The following is a 22,112-nucleotide window of genomic DNA, read 5'->3' as shown; positions in this document are numbered from 1 at the left end:
TTTATGACCTACTTAAAATAAGGACCAGGAGAAAAATATATTAAATTTAAACATTTTTATTTTAAACTTAACCCTGCTCTGATTATAATCCCCTCAGTTATAAAAGCCGAAATGTCAACACAACCATGGAAAACACTCAAATAATTCAAATGTAAACAGGTCTAAAATCACAATGAACACTTAACAATTATCTCTTAACATTAAGGTGCAAAATTAAAGAATAAGTAAGAAATGCTTAATAAAGTGTCATAAAATAGTGCAAAGTGTTAGCTAAATATAAGAAACCTGAGAAGGAACTATTTTCTACAGGTTTAGTGCTAGGTTGGTAACCTGGCTTCTGGACAGTGCTCAGCATGTCTGCCTCCGTTATTTCTTTTTAGTGTTTAGTAAGGCGCTGATGCAGAGTACCTCTCCATGGTGGTCTGCTGCTTGTAGTGTTTAGTAAGGCGCTGATGCAGAGTACCTCTCCATGGTGGTCTGCTGCTTGTAGCTTGTGATGCAGAGTACCTCTCCATGGGGGTCTGCTGCTTGTAGCGTTTAGTAAGGCGCTGATGCAGAGTACCTCTCCATGGTGGTCTGCTGCTTGTAGTGTTTAGTAAGGCGCTGATGCAGAGTACCTCTCCATGGTGGTCTGATGCTTGTAGTGTTTAGTAAGGTGCTGATGCAGAGTACCTATCCATGGTGGTGTGCTGCTTGTAGTGTTTAGTAAGGCGCTGATGCGGAGTATCTCTCCATGGTGGTCTGCTGCTTGTAGTGTTTAGTAAGGCGCTGATTCAGAGTACCTCTCCATGGTGGTCTGATGCTTGTAGCGTTTAGTAAGGCGCTGATGCAGAGTACCTCTCCATGGTGGTCTGCTGCTTGTAGTGTTTAGTAAGGCGCTGATTCAGAGTACCTCTCCATGGTGGTCTGATGCTTGTAGCGTTTAGTAAGGCGCTGATGCAGAGTACCTCTCCATGGTGGTCTGCTGCTTGTAGCGTTTAGTAAAGCGCTGATGCAGAGTACCTCTCCATGGTGGTCTGCTGCTTGTACCGTTTAGTAAAGCGCTGATGCAGAGTACCTCTCCATGGTGGTCTGCTGCTTGTACCGTTTAGTAAGGCGCTGATGCAGAGTACCTCTCCATGGTGGTCTGCTGCTTGTAGCGTTTAGTAAGGCGCTGATGCAGAGTACCTCTCCATGGTGGTCTGCTGCTTGTAGCGTTTAGTAAGGCGCTGATGCAGAGTACCTCTCCATGGTGGTCTGCTGTTTGTAGCGTTTAGTAAGGTGCTGATGCAGAGTACCTCTCCATGGTGGTCTGCTGCTTGTAGCGTTTAGTAAGGCGCTGATGCAGAGTACCTCTCCATGGTGGTCTGCTGCTTGTAGCGTTTAGTAAGGCGCTGATGCAGAGTACCTCTCCATGGTGGTCTGCTGCTTGTAGCGTTTAGTAAGGCGCTGATGCAGAGTACCTCTCCATGGTGGTCTGATGCTTGTTGCGTTTAGTAAGGCGCTGATGCAGAGTACCTCTCCATGGGGGTCTGCTGCTTGTAGCGTTTAGTAAGGCGCTGATGCAGAGTACCTCTCCATGGTGGTCTGCTGCTTGTAGTGTTTAGTAAGGCGCTGATGCAGAGTACCTCTCCATGGTGGTCTGATGCTTGTAGTGTTTAGTAAGGTGCTGATGCAGAGTACCTATCCATGGTGGTCTGCTGCTTGTAGTGTTTAGTAAGGCGCTGATGCGGAGTATCTCTCTGTATTTTGTTAAAATTCGTATTTCTTTTGGATTTTTTGTTTTGAGATATTTGGCCAGTTGGATATCTCTGTTCAGGGATTGATAACAGAGGAGTTAGTGTTGTATTTTATTTTCATTTTGTCATTGTTCTGTATACTCGTCTTTTAATTTAGTTTCAAATCTTTTGATTGCAGACTGAGGATTATGTCTGTGGCTCAGTGTACCTGTCTCTCTCTCTACCTGTCTGTCTATTACTGACTGTGTTTAGCTCAGTGTACCTCCGAACCAGCTGGTCGAGGGGGTGGACATCTGAACACTGCTGGTTGCTCAGGAGAGCTTTGTATGCAATGGAGTTTTTATCAGCTTGATTTAATTGACCTTTTTTGGATTTTTATTTCCAGAGCTAATATACCGAGTTCTGCTCTGCATGCATTGTTTGGGGTGTTTGGGCGAACTTTTAGAATCATTTTACAGAATTCCAATTGTAATTTTTCGGTAGGAGTTTTATCCCAGTTTTTAAATTCTGGTTTCGAAATCGGGCTCCAAACTTCGCTTCCGTAAAGCATTATTGTAGTTATCAGAGAATTGTAGATTTTTAGCCAAATTCTTGCGGGGATATTTGTTTTTCCAAATTTGCATTTGACTGCATACAAAGCTCTCGGAGCTTTATTATATAGTGTGTTTATGGCCAGGTTGAAACTCCCTGATGCACTAATTTCAGTCCCTAAGTAATCATATAATCCCTTTTGTTCTAGTCTGGTGTTGCCCAGAGTGAAGTTGTAACTCTGTCTATTTCCTATTTTCTCTCTCTCTCTGTCTCGCTCTCCCTCCCTCCCTCCCTCCCTTTCTCTCTCTCTCTCTGTCTCTCTCAGTCTCTCTCTCCCTCCCTCCCTCCCTTTCTCTTTCTCTCTGCAGTGGAGGGCAGACAGACGTTATGACCGAGGAGAAATGTCCCCAGCTGGTGGACTACTTTGTAGTGGCAGGACTCGACCCAGCGGGGGCCTGGAGGCCCCTAGACGAGGATGGCAAAACCTGCAACTCCTCCTCCTCCCCGTCCTCCTCCTCATCCTCCTCTTCCTCGTCGGGCCGAGCGGTGGAGTCGGTGACGGACCTGGCGGTGATCGCGCGGGGGCTCGGGGAGGAAGTGCCCGAGGGCTTCACCTGCATCGAGAAGACGCTGGGTGGCCACTCGGCCGAGCTGAGCGCCGGGCTCATCAACAACCCTCACCTGTACCTGTGCTACCGCCGGGGGCGGGACAAGCCGCCCATACTGGACCTGGGGTGAGATTTACTGATCAGTCCCTCCAGAAAAATGAGATTATGCGATCGCATAATTCATTTTTTCAAATACACTGCACTTTCGCCGCATAAATTGCCGATTTACACGCAAAATATATATATTCTTCTTTTTTTGTAATTTTTTATTTTTCATTTTTCAAGGACAAATACAATAGGCAGGCCTTTTTAGTGATTTTCTAAATCAATGACACTTATACGTTTATGCAATTATCTATTCATCAAATCAGTATTGGTGCTGATAATAATAAAAATATGCAAATGTATATACAGTACAGGCCAAAAGTTTAGACACACCTTCTCATTCAATGTGTTTCCTTTTTATTTTCATGACTATTTACATTGTAGATTCTCACTGAAGGCATCAAAACTATGAATGAACACATATGGAATTATGTACTTAACCAAAAAGTGTGAAATAACTGAAAACATGTCTTATATTTTAGATTCTTCAAAGTAGCCCCCCTTTGCTTTTTTTGATAACTCTGCAAACCCTTGGTGTTCTCTCAATGAGCTTCATGAGGTAGTCACCTGAAATGGTTTTACCTTCACAGGTGTGCTTTGTCAGGGTTCATTAGTGGAATTATTTCCCTTATTAATAAGAAAAAGCAAAGGGTGGCTACTTTGAAGAATCTAAAATATAAGACATGTTTTCAGTTATTTCACACTTTTTTGTTAAGTACATAATTCCATATGTGTTCATTCATAGTTTTGATGCCTTCAGTGAGAATCTACAATGTAAATAGTCATGAAAATAAAAAGGAAACGCATTGAATGAGAAGGTGTGTCCAAACTTTTGGCCTGTCCTGTAGGATGCTCTGGGTTGCTTCCACTTCTTCTTCAAACCAATCACAGTCGTCTCTGGCGGCGCTAAGGACTCACTGCCTCTCAAAAATTCCCAAACCTTTTTTTAAACTGACCGTTGTCAATCTAAGATTATTATATAAGATTATTTCGCACATAAACTCACACACATAAGCGCACCCAATTGCTCTTCGGGGACCACAAATAAAGTTGAAGTTGACACAAAATGTTTTTGGGAACTATTTTTGTAAAATAGGAGAAAGTTTTCACGCAGCCCCACGCGTGAAGCATTCGTCCAATCAGGTGCAGCCCTTGCGGTCGTAGGAGGGCGGAGCTTGTTTTCTTTGCTTGTCGATAGTCGGTGAAGAGAAACTGGTAACCGCTAGTGGTGAGCATCCAATGCTGGGAAACGGGGTGATCCCGGCCAGTCCCTGCCTGTCGGAAAAAAAACGCCAATGTGGACACGTACCATTTAGGTTGCACCGAAGCACAGGTGTCAAACTCAAGGCCCGCAGGCCGAACCAGGCCCTCGCAGGTTTTTATCCGGCCCACATACCTTAGGTTCACGGTAGATTTAAGCTAATTGTGCGCCAAACCCGAAAAGGCAGGAAACTGTTTTTCAAACTGTAATTGACCGTTCGCAAAACCCCGCCCTCGAACGGTCCTCGTCCAATCCTAGCTCAGCAACTGTAACTAAGGAGAAGGACCCCCGTCAAACGCTGCGATTTCAGCAAGATGGTGAAATGATGCGCCTTATGGCACCTGCAAGTCTGACACCAGGTACCCCAAAAGTTTAGAGGGAGGGGTCGTTTTTTTCGCCTTTCCAAAGCCCAAGACCCAAGTGGAAAGATGCCGACAATGGATTAAGCGGTGTGGGAGACCCCACTCACAGCTAAATGCCTCGAAGATTAATAAGCATAGCTACATATGTCTGCTCCAAGGTAAGTAAAGCTAGCGAGCTAACTTACATCAATTATCAATAAGTAGTTTAAGTAGCTAAGTACATATAACAGTTACAATCTGTAAAACTGTACTTAAGTTAACAGTTGTGGTTCTATAAAGCGTTATTATCGAAAGTAGTAAAGTTAGAACATGAGATACTTTATTATTCCGTAGGAAATTCAGGCAGCCTGATAGCTGTTAGCCTGTCAAACACATGTTGCTATCGACACCGATAATTTAGCAAGAGTTTGAGGGTCATTGAACACATCCCTCCACTGCATATTGCAGCCCTTTCTGTCGTGCCCTGGAGGATATGTCTGCTGCATTACTCCAAAACCAATCACTTATACCAACAGGTATGGAGCTCAATCCATGTGTCTGGTTCTCAATTGTTTGACGGGCGTAGTAACAGTAACTAGGGGGCGTGGCTTTTGCGAACAGTCAATTACGCGACATTCAAAGCAGAATTTAGCAGATTTGCCGACTTCGACACTCCGAATTTCCCCCAGAAGCAGAGAGTTTTTAATATTTAGGCTGTGAAACAGGTTGCTGTGAGTCGCCTGTGTGGTCACCTGCTTTTAGATAATCTTTGTTTTGCTTGATTTGCTAAGGAACTTTTTTTTGCTGACTTCTGTGTGGCTTTAATGTCAACAAAAATGCGACAAAAGTTTCGGAGAAAGCGAGAAAAATTACGAAAAATCTGATAGTACAGTAATACCGTTAAAGATATTTGACTTTTCTCAATAAAAGCATGTCAATAAACCCTACATGTCTGGCCCTTGATGTGATGTGACCCTTAGTGAAAGTGAGTTTGACACCCCTGCTCTAAAGAAATAAAAGGTTGTTGAAGAAGTAATAATACACACTAATACTGCTTGTTGCACTGTAAATTATTCTGCTGTTTTCATATGAAATGAACAGAAACCAGCAGCACCACACGGATACAGACATCATGTCCAGTGAGTTTAGTTCATGTGACGCATGTTAAAGCTTATATAACCCAGAGGATTATGTAACGCAGCGGTGGGCGGACTGAGTCGTGTTCCCATCACCGTCACACACAGACTCTCCTCTATTGTCTTTCATGTTCAACTGTTTAACTATTCTGCCTCACGCTCGTGTTGGGGAATAATGAGGCAAATCCTCTCATATTAAACAGCACATTACATCTTTTTCTCTCGTAGCTGGCAGACGGTGAGCAGGTCCAGGACCTGTGAGTTTGACCGGACGAATGTCCGAAGGTTTTACAGACTTAAATATCATCTAAAAAATTGAGCTCAAGGCTGATTTTGTGAGGCTTAATTGTACGAGATCATCCCGTCGTTTCAATAGAGCAGAGGCTTTCAAACTACATGGCATATTAAAAACAACTTGAAGTTAGTCGTGATTTGTCCCGATAATCAATGTGGTCAACCGTTGCAGCACAGCTCATGGAGGATATTAAAGGTCCCATGACATGGTGCTCTTTGGATGCTTTTATATAGACCTTAGTGGTCCCCTAATACTGTATCTGAAGTCTCTTTTATATAGACCTTAGTGGTCCCCTAATACTGTATCTGAAGTCTCTTTTATATAGACCTTAGTGGTCCCCTAATACTGTATCTGAAGTCTCTTTTATATAGACCTTAGTGGTCCCCTAATACTGTATCTGAAGTCTCTTTTATATAGACCTTAGTGGTCCCCTAATACTGTATCTGAAGTCTCTTTTATATAGACCTTAGTGGTCCCCTAATACTGTATCTGAAGTCTCTTTTATATAGACCTTAGTGGTCCCCTAATACTGTATCTGAAGTCTCTTTTATATAGACCTTAGTGGTCCCCTAATACTGTATCTGAAGTCTCTTCCCCGAAATTCAGCTTTGGTGCTGAATTACAGCCACTACAGCCAGTCCCACAATGAGCTTTACTTAGTTTCTCTCTCTCTCTCATGGGGGGGCCATATTCTCTGGGTGGACAAATCAGAGAAATGGGAGGTAATCTTGCTCCTTATGACCTCATAAGGAGCAAGATTCCTGATTGGTCCATCTGAGCTTTCATTTTCTCAAAGGCAGAGCAGGATACCCAGGGCTCTGTTTACACCTATCACCATTTCTTGCCCAGTCCTAGACTACACCACTGATTTGAGTCCAACTGTCCCTGCAGGGTCCTGTATGAGGGGAAGGAGCAGCTGAAGCAGAGCTGGTTCGTCATCGAGACGACTCCCTACAGCCGCTCGGCCAACCTGAGCTCCGGTGGCGCCCCGACGGCCCACCGCGTGTTCCTGACGTACCGGAGGGCCCTGGACTCGCAGGGCCTCCACACGCTGGGGGTCACCGATATCGCACTGCTGCTACCCAGCAAAGGAGAGGTCGCCCCGCACACCTTCTGCCGCGTCGACAAGAACCTCAACACCGGCATGGTGAGCACCGGGGGGCTTCTGGGAAGTGTTTGTGCGTCTGTTGTTGTGAAAAAGACAATTATACTGTACTCTAATGACTCGAGAAGGTAAAAACTAAATGAGATTCTACCAGAAATTCATGTGTGTAAAACTCAACATTTCCTGCAGATGTTTCACAATAAAAGTCTTTAAGGGAATCAAATGAAAATGACGGAAATGAAGGAAAACTCACAGACAAATCCTCTTTTTTTTGCTAGTTTAATGTTGGAAAAGAGGGTCCATGCGCCAGGCGTACTTACTTACTCTGATTGGTTTATTGCATGTTACGCCCAAAACACACCTATGAATTAAATAAGACCCTCATCTCTCATTCCCTTTAAAAGCCAGGCCGGATATAGCAGGATTTGCTAAGCAGGAAGGAGAGAAGAAAATGAACTGCCCGAAGGAAAAGCGTGCAAGCAGATCATATCATAATACTATTTCACATTGTAATATTTTTATTTTGGATCTTCCGTATGTTTTTGTGCTGCTGCTCGTTCCTATGTGTGTAACAAGCATAGTGTGCGCCCAAATTTTACTAATGCGCTGTTAAAACAATGAAATGCTGCGTTATTGACTTTAGACCAGGTTTTTGCACCTGAACACACCTCCCTGTAAGACCAGCACGCCCAGAATGCACCTGAACACACCTCCCTGTAAGACCAGCATGCCCAGAATGCAGCTGAACACGCCTCCCTGTAAGACCAGCACACCCAGAATGCACCTGAACACACCTCCCTGTAAGACCAGCATGCCCAGAATGCACCTGAACACACCTCCCTGTAAGACCAGCATGCCCAGAATGCACCTGAACACACCTCCCTGTAAGACCAGCACGCCCCAGAATGCACCTGAACACACCTCCCTGTAATACCAGCACGCCCAGAATGCACCTGAACACACCTCCCTGTAAGACTAGCACGCCCAGAATGCACCTGAACACACCTTCCTGTAAGACCACTACGCCCAGAATGCACCTGAACACACCTCCCTGTAAGACTAGCACGCCCAGAATGCACCTGAACACACCTCCCTGTAAGACCACTACGCCCAGAATGCACCTGAACACACCTCCCTGTAAGACCAGCACGCCCATGGGCCACAGATGGGTGCAGCTGCATTTGTTAATTAAATGACGCGGGCGCTGGATGTGAAACTGACACCTGGGTCGGTCTTAAACTAGCAAAGACACTAACGTATGAACAACATATAAATCCATAATGAAAATACTTTTCTTTACATTCTTTTAATTGTAAAATATCTATTCTGTGTTAATGTTCTTGACTGCAGCAGTACTTTGTTTTATTGTGTATTACCTTTTTAGCGTGTTTATTGTTCACTCTATGCTCCTAAGCTCGGCATTCATTGACTGGGATTTTCTTTAATCGAGGACAGCCCTAGCTTTAATGAAATCTACTTCTGTTAAAGATGAGTGAATCGCAGCTGTGTGTGTGTGTGTTTGTCTGCAGTGGGGTCCCGCTCTGTACGTGTGCTACAAGAGAGCGGTGGCCAAAGCCAACGCGCTCGTCTACAAAGCCAGTGAGTACCTGTCACCATTCTGCACCTCACACTTTGAGCCAAATACTAGTTTGTTTTGCAAGAAAAGCTTAGGAAGCTGGCCCAGTTTAATGTGGACAAGACCCTGATGACCCTTTTCTATAGGTCCTTTGTTGAGTCAGTTGTCACCTTCTCTTCAATCTGCTGGTATGGGTCCATTACTGTAAAAAAAAAAACTCCCTTTCTAGGTTAATTAAGGTGAGCAGCTGCATCCCAGGTTGTAAGCAGAAAGGCCTGGAGGAACTTGATCAGAAGCAGACGCTAAGAACAGTTGAATCCATCCTGTCACATAGTTCTCATCCCTTACAGGCTGAATTTCAGATGTTGTCATGATCTGGATCACACTTTAATCTCCCAAAATTCAGAACCAATAGATATAAACAATCGTTTGTACCTGCAGCCATGCTACTTCTTAATTACATAAAGAACCATAGATAAATTGACTTACTTTTCATTGATTTTTGTTACTGTTTTTTATTGTTTTTAACTATGCCTGCAAGGTAGGCAATCTCTGTATTGTGTGTGTGTGTGTGTGTGTGTGTGTGTGTGATTGTGTGTGATTGTGTGTGATTTGTACCATACTATCAGCTGCACAACTAACTGTCCCATTGGGGGACAAATCAAGTAACTTGAACTTGAACACTGTAGTGTTATCAGGGCTCCAACAGACTAGCCCGGTGAGAGCATCCTGATCTGGCTGAGCTTCAGCACTGAAGGCTTTTCTCGGAGATGTTTTTGCTCTTCTCCCGACTGGTTTCGGCAAGAGTTTGATCCGATTGGTTTATTTGGCCCGTCTATCACCAACATATAGGTGGTGATTAGGGTTGGCTATCGTTTGGTTTTTTTTTCCGATACCGGTGCTAAATCTGTACTTTTAAAATACTTTTTAAGAAAGTTAAAAAAAAAGTGTACTAAACAACATTCGGCGACATTTAAGAACAACTTGTTTATTACTACGGCAATATGGCCAAAATAAATGATTTATTAGTAATGTAACAACTATAACTTATAATAAACAATAACTTATTTCACAAGTAAATTGCTGTTGAATGACAAAAACAACCACCAGGTGGGAAAAGTGTATTTTAACACAACTTTGAATGCAGCGCGAAGCTGTAGGGTACCAGTTTCAGTGAACGCAGCGTCTGTGTTTTTCCAACGTGGGCAGCTGCTGCGCTGCAGAGCACACTGTTGAAATCCAGTCACACTTCACACTGTTTAACGTTAGCTGTCAGCACTTTAACCGGGATTAATCCAGCTGCTAGCTAAAGCTAGGCTAACGTTACCTGCTGTCGAGTGTAGTGTAAAGTCAGGCACCGAAATTTTTGTTCTTATTCGGTCTCGTTACTACCGTTTACGTCGGAACCGGTGCCCTATTGGCACCGAGTTTCAGTACCCAAACCTAGTGGTGATAGACAGATGGTTTATCCAATCAGCTAACAGATTTTCGCCCCCCTTCCCAAACGTTCTCCAACGAAAAGTTCCCAGGTGGATATGCCGAGCAAATGCGAAGCGATCCATTTGGAGGAGTCAGGTTACCAACAGACGGGACAACACGGCAAAGTTAGCCTGGGTCAGTCTCATAGTTGTGCGGGGGGGGCATAACGTTAGCTTAGTGTCCCCCCATTCTCTCTGCTGATTCATCACGTCTGTATCCCCTTTTGTCTTCCTAAAAGCTCAATTATTCAGATCGGCATCTTATAAAAACTGACATTACAGTGAATATTGCCACACAGCAGCCTTTATACAGTACATCTCTGTTGTTTTGGCATGCAGTCCACCTGGGGGAAACCCTGTATTAAAGTTGAAGTGTGCAGATGCTAACTGCTGCGTGCTGCAGGTCTGATCAGCCGGTACCCGGAGGAGGACCTGGAGGCCTTCCCTCTGCCGGAGTCGGTGCCGGTCTTCTGTCTGCCGATGGGCGCCACCGTGGAGAGCTGGCCTCTCAACACCAAGTACCAGCTGCCCGTCTTCTCCACCTTCGTCCTCACCTCCGCCTCAGGGGACAAGGTCCGAAAAGAAAGAGACACACATACACATATACACACACACACACACACACATGTGTGTGTGTATATATATATATATATATATACACTCACACACACACACACACACACATCCACATGTCTGTGTGTGTGTGTATATATATATATATATATATATATATATATATATATATATATATATATATATATACACTCACACTCACACACACACACACACACACGCACACATATATGCACGCACACAGACACGGAGAGAGACATACACACACAGAGACACACAGAAACACAGAGACACACACACACACACTGACACACAGACACACACTGACACACACAGAGACACACACACACACACACACATATATATATACACACATGCACGCACGAACACAGACACGGAAAGAGACATACACACACAGAGACACACACACATACACACACAGAGAAACACACACACACACACACAGAGACACACACACACACACACACACACACACATACACAGACACACACAACACACACAGAGACACACACACACAGAGACACACACACAGAGACACACACACACACACAGAGACACACACACATTTTTAGTTCTTTGATTCATATTTACATCTCCTTAACACACACATTTCAGGCTGTTAAGACTGATTAAATGAAATGTTAGAAAGGACTGGAAGGTGTCTTGAAATCAGTAGTGGAAAGTGTCTGCCTGCCTGCCTGCCTGTCTGCCTGTCTGTCTGTCTGCCTGCCTGTCTGTCTGTCTGTGAAAGCCTCTGTTCTCTCTCTCCCCTGCAGGTTTACGGAGCAGCCATCCAGTTCTACGAGTCCTTCTCCCGGGACCTGCTGTCGGAGCGGCAGAGCGTGCGACTCGGGCTGCTCAGCGTGGTGGACCGGAGGCCCATCACCAACCGGAGCCTGCAGGTGAAGAAGAGCATCTGTGTCCTCTCCCACTGGCCCTTCTTCACCGTCTTCCAGAAGTTCCTCACCTTCGTGTACCGATACTCCATCTCCGGGCCCCACGTCCTGCCGCTCGAAAAGTCAGTGCTCCCAGTTTTTCTTTTTACAGACCAAATCAGGTCTGCTGACGTTTTATCGAGGAGTTATTTATCGCTAGGGCTGCACCGTATGAGGAAAATATGCGATAACGTTGTAGAGCAGGGGTGTCAAACTCAACTTCCCAGAGGGCCACACTGGAAAATAAGAATCACATCAAGGGCAGGAGGCCCCTGTCCGACAGACTTTCAACTCACACCTCCGGCGGAGCTTTTCGTGCATCCCTGTGGAGGCTGGGGGCATTGAACCCGAGTGGACAATGTTCAAAGTTTCCATTGCTGAAGCTGCGGCGAGGAGCTGTGGTCTTAGGGTCTTAGGTGCCTCAAGGGGCGGTAACCCACGAACACCGTGGTGGACACCGGTGGTCAGGGAAGCCGTCCGACTGAAGAAGGAGTCTTTCCGGGATATGTTATCCCGGAGGACTCCGGAGGCAGTTGCAGGGTACCGAAGGGCCCGAAGGGCTGCAGCCTCTGCCGTGAAAGAGGCAAAGCAGCGGGTGTGGGAGAAGTTCGGAGAAGACTTGGAGAAGGACTTTCGGTCGGCACCAAAGTGCTTCTGGAAAACTGTTCGCCACCTCAGGAGGGGAAGGGGGAACCATCCAAGCTGTGTACAGTAAGGATGGGACGCTGTTGACCTCAACTGAGGAGGTAATAGGGCGGTGGAAGGAGCACTTTGAGGAACTCCTGAATCCGACTAATACGCCCTCTATGGTAGAGGCAGAGCTGGAGGATGATGGGGGATTGTCGTCAATTTCCCTAGTGGAAGTTGCTGAGGTAGTTAAACAACTCCACAGTGGCAAAGCCCCGGGGATTGATGAGATCCGTCCAGAAATGCTCAAGGCTCTGGGTGTGGAGGGGCTGTCCTGGTTGACACGACTCTTCAACATTGCGTGGAAGTCTGGGACGGTGCCAAAGGAGTGGCAGACTGGGGTGGTGGTTCCCCTTTTTAAAAAGGGGGACCAGAGGGTGTGTGCCAATTACAGGGGTATCACACTTCTCAGCCTCCCTGGTAAAGTCTACTCCAAGGTGGAAAGGAGGGTTCAGCCGAAAGTCGAACCTCAGATTGAAGAGGAACAATGCGGATTCCGTCCTGGTCGTGGAACAACGGACCAGCTCTTCACTCTTGCAAGGATCCTGGAGGGAGCCTGGGAGTATGCCCAACTGGTCTACATGTGTTTTGTGGATCTGGAGAAGGCGTATGACCGGGTCCCCCGGGAGATACTGTGGGAGGTTCTGGGGTGAGGGGGGTCTCTTCTCAGGGCCATCCAATCTCTGTACGACCAAAGTGAGAGCTGTGTCTGGGTTCTCGGCAGTAAGTCGGACTCGTTTCAGGTGAGGGTTGGCCTCCGCCAGGGCTGGGCTTTGTCACCAATCCTGTTTGTAATTTTTATGGACAGGATATCGAGGCGTAGTCGGGGTGGGGGGGGGGTTGCAGTTCGGTGGGCTGGGGATCTCATCGCTGCTCTTTGCAGATGATGTGGTCCTGATGGCATCATCGGCCTGTGACCTTCAGCACTCACTAGATCGGTTTGCAGCAAATCGGAGGCCATGGTTCTCAGCAGGAAACCGATGGAGTGTCTTCTCCAGGTAGGGAATGAGTCCTTACCCCAAGTGAAGGAGTTCAAGTACCTTGGTGTCTTGTTCGCAAGTGAGGGGACAATGGAGCGGGAGATTGGTCGGAGAGCGCAGCGGGTGCGGTATTACATTCAATTTATTGCACCGTTATGACGAAAAGAGAGCTGAGCCAGAAGGCAAAGCTCTCGATCTACCGGTCAGTTTTCGTTCCTACCCTCACCTATGGTCATGAAGGCTGGGTCATGGGCCGAAAGAACGAGATCCAGGGTACAAGCGGCCGAAATGGGTTTCCTCAGGAGGGTGGCTGGCGTCTCCCTTAGAGATAGGGTGAGAAGCTCAGTCATCCGTGAGGAGCTCGGAGTAGAGCTGCTGCTCCTTTGCGTCGAAAGGAGCCAGTTGAGGTGGTTCGGGCATCTGGTAAGGATGCCCCCTGGGCGCCTCCCTAGGGAGGTGTTCCAGGCCCGTCCAGCTGAGAGGAGGCCTCGGGGAAGACCCAGGACTAGGTGGAGGGATTATATCTCCAACCTGGCCTGGGAGCGCCTCGGGATCCCCCAGTCGGAGCTGGTTAATGTTGCTCGGGAAAGGGAAGTTTGGGGTCCCCTGCTGGAGCTGCTCACCCCGCGACCCGACACCGGATAAGCGGACGAAGATGGATGGATGGATGGATGTATTATTGCATGTGTCGTATAGTCTTCTCACTTAGAGTTTGGTCGACATAAAGTCCTAAAGAAGTCAGGAAAAAGTTCCTCAGCCATCATAGAAAAGAAGTGCTTAATAATGTCGGAAAAAGTGACAAAAATGTCGGAAAAAGTGACAAAAATGTTGGAAAAAGTGACCAACGTTGGAAAAAGTGACAAAAACTAGGTGGGCCAAAACGTATTGTGAACCTCAATTGATATGCGGGCCGGATCATAATCTGCGAGGGGCCAGATTTGGCCCGCGGGCCTTGAGTTTGACACACGTGTTGTAGAATATCGTGATAACGATATCGCTGTGCGATAAATAAATAAACCGATATTAAATTGTTCTCAGTTCTTCTACTTTCAGGTTTCTGCTAAAATACAACAAATTGATTGTTGATGTTAAGACAAATGAAAGGAAACTAACTTTCTTATATTGAACATTAAATTGAATATAAAAGGCAGCACTAATAAAGAATGATTGTTACATTTGAATGTGCGGTTTTCTACTGATATTTTCTTTCACCTAAAATGAAAAATCTGTTTTGTGTCTATAGCGATATGTCTTAGCCTTTCGCGATGTGTATGTATTGTAGGGGTGGGAATCCCCAGAGGTCTCACGATACAATATCATCACGATACTTATGTCAGGATACGATATTATTGCGATTTTAAACTATATTTGCAATATTCTGCGATATATTGCAAAGTATTACCTTTTTTCCAACTTCAAATTTTTCACCATTTCAAATTATGTGCCCAAAAGGAAATTTTGTCAACATTTGTTTTGATGAAAAGATTTCTCTGATGGTTCAGCTCACTTCAATTGTATTTTCAAGCAGACAAACTGACCAACACATATATAATAAAAGATCCATACTTGCCGTCTGTGTATTGATATTGTATTGCCACGGAAAATATTGCGATACTATGCTGTATTGATTTTTTTTTTCCCCCCCCTAGTATATTGCGCTGGTTGATATTGCGATGACGATTTAAAAAAAAAAAAAAAAAAAAAAAAAAGATATATTGTGCAGCCCTATTTATCGGGTAAAGTAAAATAAGAAGAGGGACTGGTCTGGTCATTAAAACAAATACATGCTGAAAGGGAGGTAAGGATGAAGAATGGAGGCATTTACAATAATGTGGATATGAGAAGATGATTATATTAAAAAGTAATAAGGACTCCAGCCTTACTATTATTTGTTGCTGGTCTTCTTTCCTGTGTCTGAGTATCTGCTCCAAATTGTACTGGCTGTACATCATAGCCCCACTTCACCTCTGTGTGTTTACATGCACAGCAGTAACCGTGGTATGGTTAAGTGAATAATTGGCTTGGGTGCTGAGCTCCACCGAATTACGTCGGTACTACCAAGGACTGATTCACTTTAAATCAGACGGTTCCAAGTAGTTACAGGAACGTAGTTCTAGGAACAGTCCACTTCTAAACACTTCTACTAACTACTCTCCCCAAAAAACATCATTTGCATTCACACTGGCCATAGTAACTGGGTATTGTCTGAATGCCAGTGTATCCCTTTTGTGATAACACAAACAATTCACAAGAATGTCAATAGGTGTGATTAGATGGCTGTGTGAACACAAAAGACCTTTTGTTAACACAGCCATACAACCACCACAAGATTTAGTTATGATACCACAGCCATTTAACCTGCTGCTCTTTTTACAGTAATCAAGCAGGTAGGCCTACCTTCATGTGTGCATGTACAAATAACTGTAGTAACCCACTTTTCTATTAAATATTTTAAATTTTTGTAAAAGACCTGTTTACAAAAGTAGAAGGCATTCTATACAGTGAAGTTAATACAATATTAAAGGCCCCATGACATGGTGCTCTTTGGATGCTTTTATATAGGCCTTAGTGGTCCCCTAATACTGTATCTGAAGTCTCTTTTATATAGACCTTAGTGGTCCCCTAATACTGTATCTGAAGTCTCTTTTATATAGACCTTAGTGGTCCCCTAATACTGTATCTGAAGTCTCTTTTACATAGGCCTTAGTGGTCCCCTAATACTGTATCTGAAGTCTCTTTTATATAGACCTTAGTGGTCCCCTAATACTGTATCTGAAGTCTCTTTTATATAGGCCTTAGTGGTCCCCTAATACTGTATCTGAAGTCTCTTTTATATAGACCTTAGTGGTCCCCTAATACTGTATCTGAAGTCTCTTTTATATAGGCCTTAGTGGTCCCCTAATACTGCCATTTTGTTTGAAAGCCATGATGTCTCTCTCTCATGGGGGGGGGCAAATTCTCTGGGTGGGCAAAGCAGAGAAAGGGGAGGTAACCTTGCTCCTTATGACCTCATACGGCAACGGCAAACTCAACGACTCATAGCAGATCTCCACCAACCAATAGGTGACGTCACACATGCTCTGTCCATTAAAATTATACGGTCTATGGTTTGGGCCTTTAGGGCTTTAGGTGCTGCCTAAAACGGCTCGGGTGCTGCACCTAATCCTTGTATAATGGCAGGAAACACCGTGCCTGACTGATGTGTTTCCCCCTGATGTTTTCTCTCTCTGCAGACACATCTCCAGCTTCATGCACAACGTCCCGTTTCCTTCCCCGCAGCGGCCTCGCATCCTCGTTCAGGTACACGCCGAGACTCGAACCTCCAACATGTGATGCCTGTGTTCCACATCAGGTCGGCCAAAAATGACACACAGTATAACTTTAGAAGTCCACAAGTATGGCAAAGGGGGGGAAAAAAAAGGAAAACCTGCAGCAAATCAGTTTCCCAACATCTGAACACAGAGAAGAATAAAATGTATTTGTCATCGCAGGTTTATTAAAACCAGGATCGGAGGAAACCAGACTTTTAATTTCCTTTACTTCCTCCTCCAACAGGGTGTAGGCGGTGAGATCTGGTGGCAACCTCAACTTGGTAACTGTGTCAGAAATCAGAAGCAGTCGTTCCAAGTTGATTGTTTCCAATTAGCGGGCAAAATTTCTTGACATAATTCCTCCAATCAAAACGTAATTTACTGATGATTCATCAGGTTTTAGTCGTGATTTCAATCAGCTGCATGCAGGTGGATCATCATTACTGTATCGTAGCGTGGGAGAAACAATGAGACAATAATTCAGTGTTTGTTTGTGTCGGGATCGTCTTTAAATGTTATTATAATAATAGGTATATTAAAGGTGCGCTATGAGTTCCTGCGTGGTTTCAGCACAATTTCATTTGTGTCTCAAATCGTAGGCATCTCTCCTTGATCCGCTAGCTGCCTGGCCCCTGAACACACCACGAAAAAGCCCGGTCTCGGGAGACAACAAAGGGGTCGTAAGCGTCAAACAGACACTAGGGGCGCAGGCTGTGCACCAAAATACAGCAAAGCCAATTCCAGCCAATCACCGACAAGATGGTTGGGGGAAGGGAGGTGTGGTTTAGTGCGCATGCACATAATGGGGGGGATGGGGCAACCACAAACCCAACCAACCATCTTGTCGGTGATTGGCTGGAACGTGGTTTGTTGTATTTCGGTGCACAGCCTGTGGCCCTAGTTACCTAGTCTCCTGGGACCGGGCTTTTTCACGGTGTGTTCATGGGGCAGGCAGCTAGCGGCTCAAAGAGAGACGCCTACGATTTGAGACCAAAAAATTAAGTCGCGCTTAAACCATGCAGGAAATCATACTGGACCTTTTTTAATAGCCAAAACATTCCTGAAATTTTAAAGATTTTGGTCGTCATTCCGGTCAGTTACAGGAACTTTTAACTCACCAAATTTAGATTTACAGCAGCTGGATCCATCAGTGAAACAAACCTAAGACGAGGATCGATCACATTCGATTCCACTTAAAGTGTCAAAGTTTCGAACTCACTGATTGGTAGTGAGTGAAAACAAATAAACTATCTGTTAAACCCTAAAGGGTCACTTAAGTATTTTCCAACCGGGACCCTATTTTTCCCTATGTTTTTGTGTCCAAGCGACTGATGGGTACAACCTTTTTTGAAATTAGTCCAGTATTTAAGAAAGATCACTGCAGTCGGGAGCCACTATGTTCACCATCAGTCAGCGTCCACTAAAAGTTGTGTTTTTGCCCCTGACAGACTCAGATTATTATTCTAAGTGTTTGACAACATTATGGAAAGGATCCCTACAGAGATAGAGCTTTTAGTTAAAGAGTAAGATCCTTTTAGTTTAACATGAAACAGCCCCGAAATCACCATCACCAAACTCCACCAGACTCCATGTAAATAATCAGGACTTTCAGCGTGTATAGAGCCAGCATATCTCCACCAGACTCCATGTAAATAATCAGGACTTTCAGCGTGTATAGAGCCAGCATATCTCCACCAGACTCCATGTAAATAATCAGGACTTTCAGTGTGTATAGAGCCAGCATATCTCCACCAGACTCCATGTAAACAATCAGGACTTTTAGCGTGTATAGAGCCAGCATATCTCCACCAGACTCCATGTAAATAATCAAGACTTTTAGCGTGTATAGAGCCAGCATATCTCCACCAGACTCCATGTAAATAATCAGGACTTTTAGCGTGTATAGAGCCAGCATATGTCCACCAGACTCCATGTAAATAATCAGGACTTTTAGCGTGTATAGAGCCAGCATATCTCCACCAGACTCCATGTAAATAATCAGGACTTTTAGCGTGTATAGAGCCAGCATATCTCCACCAGACTCCATGTAAATAATCAGGACTTTTAGCGTGTATAGAGCCAGCATATCTCCACATATAAATGGGTGAATAAAGGGTTTATTTCAACCAAACCAGAGTGGTGATAGTTGGAACAGTGGAAAGATGAACCAAGACGGCTTTTGATAGGTTTATTTTTTTTCTATCTACTATACGATACAATAGAAGTCCTGATTATTTACATGGAGTCTGGTTGAAATATGCTGGCTCTATACACACTAAAAGTCCTGATTATTTACATGGAGACTGGTGTAGTTTGGTGATGGTGATTTCGGGACTGTTTCATGTTAAACTAAAAGGATCTTACTCTTTAACTAAAAGCTCTATCTCTGTAGGGATCATTTCCATAATGTTGTCAGACACTTAGAATAATAATCTGCGTCTGTCAGCGGTGAAAGCAGAACTTTTAGAAAAACAACAACATGGGAACGTAGGGTCCAGGTGTAAAAATACCGCAGCACACCCTTTTAACATTTAGTCAAAACTTAACAGATAACAGACATTTGCATTTACTCTCTCTTCTTGTATCAACTGATTGGCAGTTTAGATAAACGGTTTATTTGTTTAAAACCTGTCTGACAGCTGGCTGTGCTTTCATTTGTTCAATTTATATATTCCCCTTCCAGGAATAAAGTTGGGAGAGCAAAATCTTCCCATAACTGATTGGAACGAAAGCCAAAACTATGAAAACAAATTGTACATTTAATAGTAAATTACTTCTTAAAGGGACACGCCACCGTTTGTTGAAATAGGGCTTATCACAGTCTCCTCTAGCTGTAGATAGGTGGGGTCTCCCCTAGCTGTAGATAGGTGGGGTCTCCTCTAGCTGTAGATAGGTGGGGTCTCCTCTAGCTGTAGATAGGTGGGGTCTCCCCTAGCTGTAGATAGGTGGGGTCTCCTCTAGCTGTAGATAGGTGGGGTCTCCTCTAGCTGTAGATAGGTGGGGTCTCCCCTAGCTGTAGATAGGTGGGGTCTCCTCTAGCTGTAGATAGGTGGGGTCTCCTCTAGCTGTAGATAGGTGGGGTCTCCTCTAGCTGTAGATAGGTGGGGTCTCCACTAGCTGTAGATAGGTGGGGTCTCCTCTAGCTGTAGATAGGTGGGGTCTCTCCTAGCTGTAGATAGGTGGGGTCTCCTCTAGCTGTAGATAGGTGGGGTCTCCTCTAGCTGTAGATAGGTGGGGTCTCCCCTAGCTGTAGATAGGTGGGGTCTCCCCTAGCTGTAGATAGGTGGGGTCTCCTCTAGCTGTAGATAGGTGGGGTCTCCCCTAGCTGTAGATAGGTGGGGTCTCCCCTAGCTGTAGATAGGTGGGGTCTCCTCTAGCTGTAGATAGGTGGGGTCTCCTCTAGCTGTAGATAGGTGGGGTCTCCCCTAGCTGTAGATAGGTGGGGTCTCCTCTAGCTGTAGATAAGTGGGGTCTCCTCTAGCTGTAGATAGGTGGGGTCTCCCCTAGCTGTAGATAGGTGGGGTCTCCTCTAGCTGTAGATAGGTGGGGTCTCCCCTAACTGTAGATAGGTGGGGTCTCCCCCTAGCTGTAGATAGGTGGGGTCTCCCCTAGCTGTAGATAGGTGGGGTCTCCTCTAGCTGTAGATAGGTGGGGTCTCTAGCTGTAGATAGATGGGGTCTCCCCTAGCTGTAGATAGGTGGGGTCTCCCCTAGCTGTAGATAGGTGGGGTCTCCTCTAGCTGTAGATAGGTGGGGTCTCCTCTAGCTGTAGATAGATGGGGTCTCCCCTAGCTGTAGATAGGTGGGGTCTCCCCTAGCTGTAGATAGGTGGGGTCTGTCCTAGCTTTAGATAGGTGGGTTCTCCTCTAGCTGTAGATAGGTGGGGTCTCCCCTAGCTGTAGATAGGTGGGGTCTGTCCTAGCTTTAGATAGGTGGGGTCTCCCCTAGCTGTAGATAGGTGGGGTCTCCCCTAGCTGTAGATAGGTGGGCCAACGCATTTTTTGTGCATGCATTGTTTTAGTCCGGTGCAACACCGGCAGCGCCGCCGCTAGTTAGCTTAGCGTAGTGAATGGAATCCTATGTTGCCGGTTAGCATGTTGTGAGTGAAAGTGAGCCAACAAAGACAAAAATAAAACAACCTAATTACTTGCACTGAGACAAAAAATGCGTTGGCCCACCTATCTACAGCCAGGGTAGACCGTGATAACTGGAGTATCCCTTTAAATCACTTTAAAGCCCAACATGTCTGTGTGTGTGTGTGTGTGTGTGTGTGTGTGTGTGTGTCTGTCTGTGTGTGTACAGTACAGGGCCAAAAGTTTGGACACACCTTCTCATTCAATGAGTTTCCTTTTTATTTTCATGACTATTTACATTGTAGATTCTCACTGAAGGCATCAAAACTATGAATGAACACATATGGAGTTATGTACTTAACAAAAAAGTGTGAAATAACTGAAAACATGTCTTATATTTTAGATTCTTCAAAGTAGCCACCCTTTGCTTTTTTATTAATAAGGGAAATAATTCCACTAATTAACCCTGACAAAGCACACCTGTGAAGGTAAAACCATTTCAGGTGACTACCTCATGAAGCTCATTGAGAGAACACCAAGGGTTTGCAGAGTTATCAAAAAAAGCAAAGGGTGGCTACTTTGAAGAATCTAAAATATAAGACATGTTTTCAGTTATTTCACACTTTTTTGTTAAGTACATAATTCCATATGTGTTCATTCATAGTTTTGATGCCTTCAGTGAGAATCTACAATGTAAATAGTCATGAAAATAAAAAGGAAACACATTGAATGAGAAGGTATGTCCAAACCTTTGGCCTGTACTGTGTGTGTGTGTGTGTGTGTGTGTGTGTGTGTGTATATTCTGTATTCTTTATGAACATTGTGTATTCGTCTCACAGCTCTCTCCGTATGACAACCTGCTGCTGTGCCAGCCGGTCTCCTCTCCTCTCCCGCTCAGGTCAGTGTACTGCAGTACCAGCACATATTCTAGACCCGCTCATGAATGAATGAAGGTTTATTCGCTTACTAAACATAAAACATAAGTACAGCAAGTTCATTATAAACAAGGGTGGTAACCGAAAAGGTGAAGGCTGAAGCCATAGCTTATTACGCCTACCCTATTTACAAAACAACATATACCCATCGGAGGTTAAACATAAACAATATACATGCATAAACATATCTCATATGCATACGCATATACATACATACACATACATATACTTTACTTAGGCAACCTTATATTTCATTCTCATCCAAAGTGACTCATAAAAAAGAAAAGAAAAGTGTGTCTGTGTGTGTGTGTGTGTGTGTGTGTGTGTGTGTGTGTGTGTGTGTGTGTGTGTGTGTGCTGTGTGTGACTCTGCTGTGTGTGTGTGTGTGTGTGTGTGTGTGTGTGTGTGTGTGTGTGTGTGTGTGTGTAACTCTGCTGTGTGTGA

The 22,112-nt window shown here is 44.8% G+C and overlaps 1 protein-coding gene across 3 annotated transcripts in view; it reads left to right on the top strand.

Annotated features, from left to right (window-relative positions):
* The window catches only part of dennd4b (DENN/MADD domain containing 4B), a 106,065-nt gene that overhangs the window by 39,511 nt on the left and 44,442 nt on the right, over positions 1–22,112 (top strand). For all 3 annotated transcript variants that reach the window (XM_028581725.1, XM_028581724.1, XM_028581723.1), the window contains 7 exons: positions 2,618–2,983; positions 6,887–7,142; positions 8,630–8,699; positions 10,558–10,727; positions 11,525–11,766; positions 16,584–16,650; positions 21,573–21,631. In XM_028581725.1, coding sequence (XP_028437526.1) covers positions 2,637–2,983; positions 6,887–7,142; positions 8,630–8,699; positions 10,558–10,727; positions 11,525–11,766; positions 16,584–16,650; positions 21,573–21,631 — 1,211 coding nt within the window. In that variant the 5' untranslated portion in view covers positions 2,618–2,636. The remainder of the gene's footprint in view (positions 1–2,617; positions 2,984–6,886; positions 7,143–8,629; positions 8,700–10,557; positions 10,728–11,524; positions 11,767–16,583; positions 16,651–21,572; positions 21,632–22,112) is intronic.

The sequence above is a fragment of the Perca flavescens genome, chromosome 6, assembly GCF_004354835.1.
Source record: "Perca flavescens isolate YP-PL-M2 chromosome 6, PFLA_1.0, whole genome shotgun sequence".
Taxonomy (NCBI): domain Eukaryota; kingdom Metazoa; phylum Chordata; class Actinopteri; order Perciformes; family Percidae; genus Perca; species Perca flavescens.
This window is presented reverse-complemented; position numbering and strand designations above follow the sequence as displayed.